Source organism: Panthera onca, chromosome E2 (assembly GCF_046562875.1).
Source record: "Panthera onca isolate mPanOnc1 chromosome E2, mPanOnc1 haplotype 2, whole genome shotgun sequence".
NCBI classification, from domain to species: Eukaryota; Metazoa; Chordata; class Mammalia; order Carnivora; family Felidae; genus Panthera; species Panthera onca.
The window spans coordinates 19734852-19742632 of record NC_138353.1 but is presented as its reverse complement, the minus strand read 5'-3'; the positions used below and the strand labels follow the sequence as shown (position 1 = coordinate 19742632).

The window sequence follows — 7781 nt, the reverse complement described above, 5'->3', positions numbered from 1 at the left end:
TTGGTGGCTATTTGCCAAGGAGGAGAAATATCTTCAGATCTAGAAGGCTTGGGACAGGCTGTGATGGCTCCCTTCGGGCCGTCTGGGTCACTGGGTGACATGCTCTGGCCCTAGACCACCATGTTTGGCCACTGGTGTTCCCATCCTCAGACCAAAGTCCCTCAATGTTGACTTTGCCAGTCATCCTGGAGTGGGGACATAAGGGGAGATGCAGAGAAACCCTCTTTGCTCCCCGTGCATCTGAGCAGCTCCGGCAGCCCTGGGACATATTGCCCTGCCTCTCCCCAACCCTCTCCTCTCTTCCAGAAAGCTGACCATCTCTTGGGGGCTGGCTAGTCCCTGCTTCTGGGGCTAAACTAACCACACAGAAGTGCTGAGGGTTACCTAGAACTGGATAGTTTACCTTTTTTAGGCCTCTCGTTGCCTCCCATAATGGTGAATCCTGGTTCCTCAAGCCACCCGGTGGACTCTTGAATGGAAAGGAGGGGTTGAGGATGTTTGTTAAAGAAGGAGAGGGGTGAGTTGCAGAGAGATCCGTGCATTCAGACGCATGTGTTAAAGACGGGCTGTAGGCCAAACACGGGCCAAATTCAGCAGGAAGCCAAGAGAGCCAGGATCCCAGGCAAGTTCATGTCATTTGGTTTCAGGAGTTCATGGTGACCTTGGAGAGAACAGTTTCCCCGGAGGGTGAGGGTGATGGTGAAGGTAGAGGGTGGGGACAGGGAAGATGAAGGTCAGAGAATGGCTCTCTGGGTATATAAAAACCACAAAGGACTTTTTTTTTTTTTTTTTTTTTTTTAACAAACCAATTTCCATCCCAACTTGATGGGTATAAGAAAACTACCTCTTTAAACCCACCTGAGGTGGGCCTCCAACTATGGTCTGGAAAATGGGGATAAGGAAAGGTCCTACTTCTTGGTTCTGCCTAGAAAAGTCTTCAGAACAGCAGAAGATTCTTTTCCTGTGGTCTTTGCCCAGCCCCTCTGGGCTTCTCATGGCAGCCGGGCAGTGTGAACCCCTGTGCCCTGCTCCCCTATCAGTCATGCCTGCTTCTGAGTAGCTTTTAGCTACTCTTCTTGCCCCAAGTGCCCACCCGCTCTGAAATCAAAGGGGGGCTCCCGGGGCTTAGGCCCCACGGGGTTCCCGACACCACCTTCTGCTGTTGTCAGGCTTGGGCGCGGTGAATAAAGAGAAAGGGCATCTTTGGAAGCTGTCACGCAGGGAGTCCTGCTCCTAGTGGGTGGGGCCAGAAGGCTAGAAAAATAATAAATAACAACAAAAGTGAAGGGAAGCAAAGCTCTTGGGTGCCAGAATGGGGCTGGCTGAGGCTGTGGCTGCCTGAGTAATGGGTTCCACATTTGTCTGGCTCTGTCTGCAGCGACCAAGATTGAGGATGCACAGTGGGCCTTGCAGGGGGCTGGAGGGGATAGCCCAGCTGTGGCCAGATCTAGGCATGCCCTTGTGATGGCCCCATCCCGGGCTGGCCACGACGTGGCTGAAGCATTGCTGCGAGCTCACGCTCTTGAACCCCGGCCTCCTTCCTACCCCCGCCTGCAGCTCCTGGGTCCCTGCCGGCCTGCACAGATTGTTCGCGTTATTAATGCCGTTTTCCCAGAGATTCCATCTGGCTTTTTAATTGCTCTGGGATGGGGCTAGGATGCTTTGATAGTGAATTGGTATCTTTCCTATGTCTCTGCTTACGTCAAATGCTCCATCCACAGAGAGGGGTTGGGGGAGGGGAGAAGGGGGGGGGCGCGTCAGGAGAAGGGAGATAGCATAATCTCTCACAGAGACCAGAAAGATCTTTCAAAGGTGCTAGCGGTTTAGTTCTATTTAAGGAAAAGAAGAGAAAGCCCTTCCCCCACCCACCAGCATAGGAACTAAACGGACGCAATAGCGCCACCTCCACCGCCAGCGCCACTGTCCAGGCAAGGGACCCTACCCCGTGTGTGCAGAAAGTCTGCTGAGGAGCAACGTCGGGGTTTCTCCTCTCCCTTGACCGGCCTCCCTCTTTCTCTCCCCCCGGCCCCCCTCTCCTCCCATGAAATCAGCAGCGTCTAGAGGAGGCCTGGCAGGTTTGTGCCTGGGAAGGAGGGGGCGGAAGACCTGGGAGGGGCAGACACTCCTCACCAGTCCCAGTGGCTCATCACAGGTGTCAGGGCCAAACCCCACGTTCACAAATTCCCAGGAGATCCAGGAGATAAGGGTGACATCCACGACAGCCAGAGCTAAACCATTGGGAGGCATCTGGCAGCAAAGAAGGTGTGCCTCCCTCTCTCCCTTCTACCTTTGCTTCCTCCCTGGAGGCCGGTTCCCCTGAACAGTGCTCTCAAGGGGCCACCAGGCTCAGACGGCCCACCGAGGGGTGAGGCCCCTGCTACCTCTCGTGAAAAAGTACAAGGCAGGGGCATCTAGGTGTGTTGGATCGGGTCCATGACCAGGTCTTAGATCAAACTGCTGCCTCCAGGAAGCCTTCCCTGGTGGCCTCTGTTCACACTCTGAGCTTCTCTTTATTGAACTTGTCACCCTGAAAACCCATCTTGGCGCCACAAGACTGTGAGCTCTGGAGAGCAGGAGCCAAGTCCTCCTGTTCCCAGCTGGGTGACCCATCCTCGGCCCAGGCTCTGGCACACAGCGGGCATCCAGTAATACTTGGGGTGTGTTCAGTGCCAGGCTCTTGGAGTGGCTCTTCAGGAAGGCTGCAGTCAGGAGGGGAACCGTGGGGGCCCTGCAGGAAGCAGTGGGTGGCAAAGAGCAGCTCTTCCCCAGGCGCCTCTCTGGCCAGGCCCAGAGTGCATGCTGGGCAAGTTTACCCCACACCACCCCCTCCCCTTGGCTGGCTGCTCTGTCTCCCGGGGGGCCCCACTGGGGGCCCCACTGGCCCCATTCCTTTCCTCGGGTTAGCTTTGGTTGGATCCGTCCTGTCCCGGCAAAGTCTGCCCTGGACCTCAGGATCTACAGTGGGAGGGGTGCCCTTTAGTAGACTGACAGCTTTGAAAGAGGAAACCCTGGGATATGGGGCAGGGAGAGGGGAGAGGGAGGAGAGAGGGCAGGAGGGGTGTCCCTCCCCTGCTCATCCTGGGATCTGTTCTGGGGGCAAAGGGGGAGGCTGAGGTTTGGCCCCCTCAAACAAGAAAAACTGGAATTAGCACTGAACTCGGAGAGGGTTTGCTGGGGCCTAGCAAGCTGTGGCCTGCCCTAGGCCTCTAGGCGGGCGGCCGGGCTCTGCCTCCTTGGTTCCCAGGGCGGTGGGGCAGGCAGCCGCCTCCACACTGGGCTCGTGGCCTTTTCTCTGCCAAGGGCGGCCATGGGCGAGGAGGTGGCAAGACACAGGACAGAGAGGGCGGGGGCTGGGGCCGGAAGGGGGCAAATCACCCCTGTTAACCACGCAGGCAGGTAAAGCTGGAGCTTTCAGAATTTAAAGAGAGTGTGTAATTTCTTGAAACTGTCCCAGCCTGCATCGGCATATATGGTGAGCTGCTCAAGTGAACCCTCTTGGGGTGAAAACAGAAGGTAAAGAGGGTTTGCCTTTTACCCTCAGCGAGAGTAAAGTCTGAAAGCTGTGGCTGCCTCCTGTGCTACTTCCTGCCAGGCCCTGTTCTACCAGGCGTGAGGGTGGGCCCTCCTTCTGTTGGCTGTTACTGCTGCTAAGGGGGTGCCAGGGTGCCTGTCCTCACAGGGCAGCCGTCTGAGTAGGGAACTGGGTCCAGAATGGGCACGGTGGGGGGAGGGTGGACATTGGGGCTGGCTCTTTGCCAGGTGGTGTGGGTGAAGGACCACACAGCCACTGCAGGGATGGCGTGGGCCCCCTCCCTGGGGTGGGTTGGGGCAGGGCAGGTATGGAAGAAGGGATGGAGGGGTGCTCGGCCTTCAGGCTGCCCTTCAGGGCCCTGCCGGGGTAGACTGCAGCCGCGTGACCCAGAGCAAGTGGGGAGGGATAGAGGGGCCTACCCCTCGAGGCCTCTCCCTGCCTTCCCAGGGTCCTGCTGGTGGGCTAGGGCAGGCCAGGCATGAACAAGGCTGCTATAGAGCTAGGGCAGTAGGTGATCGAGAAGCAAATGTGGCCAAAGGACCCCTGGAGCCTGGAGCTACTGGGCCAGGCCTATTCAAGTCCCATAGAGCCTGTGGCAACTTCAGGCAGAAGGACCCTTCTCTGAGCCCCTCTGCTCCTCCCAGGGGCTGGTCAGAGGCCACACCAAGGCCCTATGACCTTCCCCTCAACCTCTCCCCGCCAGCCCCCAGGGGACTCTCTCTTCAGGCTTTGGGCTTTCTCGGCTTGGAGTCTATCCTCCTTCTGCCCTTTATTTGCCTCGGTTGGGAGAAGTCACCCCCTTAATGTAAAGAAGGGCTCAGGATGGGAGAGCTAATGAAAGTCCGGATCTCAGCCAGAGAATATGCCGTGATTATTTACAAATGTGACCTGGCCCACAGAAAACCTTGGAAGTAGCTTTTCTGGTTTTAAAAAGACACCAACATTTACTTTGATATGTTTATATTATAGATATAATACATAAAACATCTAGCATGAAACTCTGCGTTCTCCCCAAAGAAGAGAACCAAGCTGTCCTTCCCTGCTCCCAGCCCCGCTGATCTGTGCGTGCTGGCTGGAAGCCGCCTCCCTCCAGACCAGGAGCCAGGGCCTCTGGTGGGGGCAAGCCTGTGGGCAGCCCAGGCCAGAGGGGAGCGAGGCCCATAGCCCCACACCCCCTTCATCACCCCCCCCCCCACCCGGGGAAAGAGGAAGCCCACCTCACCTCTTTGGTTCCCTTGGGAGCAAAAGCAATCCCAAAAACCAAAAGGAAAGAGAGCCGCAGACCCTCCCTGCAGCTGCTGACAAAGAGTCTCATTTTGGCAAGTATCTGAGCAAAACCAAAACAAAACAAAAACCAAATAAAATGGTGGTTTAGCATAGACGTGCACATTCACATTGCTCAAGGCACCGCTGGGACACAGAGAGGCCAGATACAAGTGTTGATATCGGCTGATAAAGCAAAATATTTGGAAAGCTTCTCATAACTTCGGTCCCTCTGGGATGGACAGATTGTGCTTTATGTTTGTATGCAATGCTGGCAACATACAGTACAAGGCTGATGGTCCCAGTGTCCCTTCACCCCACCCCCACCCCCGACCAGATCTCTGGGTTTCCCTCTTCCACCAGGCCACCACTCCCATGCACACATGTCCTTACAGCTCACCCATGACCTAACTTTCTGATCTGACTGGGGGCAGGGGGCTCCCACTGGTCACCTGGTGACCCCCCATCTCAGTGGGTTCTGCCCAGGGAAGCCCAGCCTGTCACAGGCTGGGAGATTAGAGGCAAGGAACTAGGGACCCTCCACCTTCATGTAGGACTAGGGGAACAACGTTCCAAGTCCCTGTATCTCCTCCCCTCCGAGGACAGGCATTGAGGAGCGGCTAGGGCTGGCTTGTTGGGATCCCTGCTCCCTGAACCTTTCTCCTGCCATAGGCCGCACATTGCCTTCTCCCATGGAGGCCTGCAGCCTCAGGAATGAGGCAGGAACCCTCCAAATAAAATGACAAGGCACGTATTTGCTCCACCTACTCGGTAGGAATCGGAGCGGTGAGTTTGCGTTTCCAAGGCACAAGGTTATTCCTTAATACTGGAGCTGCCGGGCTTCCGGCTGAGCCCCATGGCACTTCTCCTCTCCGGCAGGGAGAAACCACTGCCTGACCCCTCATCTTAGACGCACCGAATCTGGCGCAGAGGAAGGCAAGGGGCGCGCGCGGCAGGCCAGGCTTTCTGGCGGCACCGGAATCTTCTAGTCCCGGCCTGCGCCGCTGGGGCAGTCTTGAGATCCGGAGACCCGAAACCACTCCCTGGGTCCCAGCCAGCGGCCGGCCCAGGGCGGTCCCGCCGCCCCAAGTCTCACGCGCAGTTGCCCATGGCCTTGACCAGGGAGCTCTCGGGCAGCTGGCGGAAGATGCCCCGCAGCGTGTCCAGTTCGCGGCTCAGTTGTTCCACCCGCTTGCGCAGGCGGTCATTGTCACTGGTCAGCTCCAGCACCTTCTGCTGTGTCTCCACGTTGCGCTGCTTGGCCTTGTCCCGGCTCTTGCGCACCGCGATGTTGTTGCGCTCGCGCCGCACCCGGTACTCGTTGCTGTTCTTGTCCACCGACTTCTTGACTTTGCCCGCGCCGCCGCCGCCGCCGCCCGCGCGGAGGTCGGGGTGCGCGGCGGCCAGCCCCTTCAGCGCGCCGCCGGGGCCTGGCAAGCCAGCGGCACCAAGAGCCGGTGCTGGGTGAGGGCTGGGCACGGGCGTGGGCGGCGGCGTGGGGTGGCCAGGCTGCAGGTGCATGGTGGTCTGGCCGCAGTGCGCGATCTGGAACTGCAGGTGAGGGGCGGCCAGGTGCGCGGGCGGTGGGTGCGGGTGCGGCGGCGGCGGCGGCGGCGGCGGCTGGTAGGGGAAGAGGCCGGCCAGCGCCAGCTGCTTCGCCTCGTCCTCCTCGCGCGGCTCCTGCTTGATCACCAGCGGCCGCAACGCCGGCGCCCCGACGCGCTCGTACAGGGGCTCCAGCCTGCCGTCCAGGTAGCCGGCCGCGGCGCAGCCGTAGCCAGGAGGGGGGCCGTGCGTCCCTCCCGGCATCGCGGCGCCGCCGGGCCCCCCGGGGGCGCCCGTGTAGTCAAAGTCACCGCCGCCGGCTCCTGCGGGGGCCGCAGCCGCCTTGGCCTTCTCCTGCTGCCGGCTGTGCTGGAACAGGTCGGCCAGGAACTCGTCGTTGAAGGCGGCCGGGTCGATGTAGGCGCTGATGTCGATGGACGTCTCGTGTTCGCAGATGCCGCCCAGCGGCTCTGGGGCGGCAGGTGGGGCGGGGGGCTGCACGGAGCCCGCGCCCCGGGGAAAGCCGAAGGCGGCGCTGCTGGGCGCGTGCGGGGGACTCTGGAGGTGGCTGCTCATCGGGGGCCGCGGCTCCGCCTCGTAGAAGTCGGCCGACTCCATGGGGGAGCTACAGTCCTCCCGGCATGGCGAGCCTCGGCGGCCTCCAGCCTGCGCGGGGCGCCTATGCTGCTGCCGACCACCCGGAGCCCCGACTCCCTCGCGCCCGCGCAGCTCCCGGTCGCTAATGGCCAGGCGCGCTCGGGACCCGCATTTATACCAGGGCGGTCTTCGCCCTCTAGTGTCCGACGGCGGAGCGGCGTCTCCTGGGTCTTAGCGCCTGCCTTCCGGAGGGGGCGGTGAGTGGGGCCAGAGCGCAGCGCCGGCCAGGAGAGGCCCCGGCTCAACGCCCACTAACCCCCTGCCCCGCCAGCCGAACCCGGACGCTCGCATGATGCCCCACCCTGGGCCGAGTTGTCGCCCCCGCACGCACGTGGTCGGTGACGGGGCCCCCTCCTCTAGCTTCCCCGAGGCACCCACTTCCAGCCAACGGTCGGGGAGCCCGGGAGCACCGAGACGCTGCGCGGAGGAGGGGGGTGGGCTGGTGGAGGGCCACTCTTGGTCTCTGAGTTACTGTGGCGCGGACTCGCTTTAAAAGCTAGAAATCGTCCGTTTCGGGGCCGGAGTCTCTCTGCTAGGCTGCGGCGTGGAGAAGGGGCCGGGGGTGGGGGGTAGGGAACAGTTTGGGACGTACTGGCCCAGCGCATACAGCGGCATGGAGAGGCGGGGGGCAGCGTCCTGGAGCGTGGTGATTTTGTGTCTCTATCTCTGATCTCCTGATGACCCCACCGATTCCACGCCGAAATACCTCTCCCCCGCTCCGCCTCTCTAAGCCCTCTGGGGTCCCAAGGGCTATATAACGCCGGGCACTAGGACCCCGCGGGGA

The 7781-nt window shown here is 60.5% G+C and overlaps 1 protein-coding gene across 1 annotated transcript; it reads right to left on the bottom strand.

The window, feature by feature from the left end:
* Positions 1 to 4475: 4475 nt before the first annotated feature.
* Positions 4476 to 7101, bottom strand: CEBPA (CCAAT enhancer binding protein alpha). The gene has a single exon (XM_060650928.2). The coding sequence runs from the start codon at positions 6956 to 6958 to the stop codon at positions 5888 to 5890; it is 1071 nt and encodes a 356-aa protein (XP_060506911.1). The 5' UTR covers positions 6959 to 7101; the 3' UTR covers positions 4476 to 5887.
* Positions 7102 to 7781: the final 680 nt, after the last annotated feature.

What these genes read in the sequence shown, in the direction of transcription:
- CEBPA (XM_060650928.2), bottom strand. Translation starts at nt 6,958, where the DNA reads ATGGAGTCGGCCGACTTCTACGAGGCGGAGCCGCGGCCCCCGATGAGC.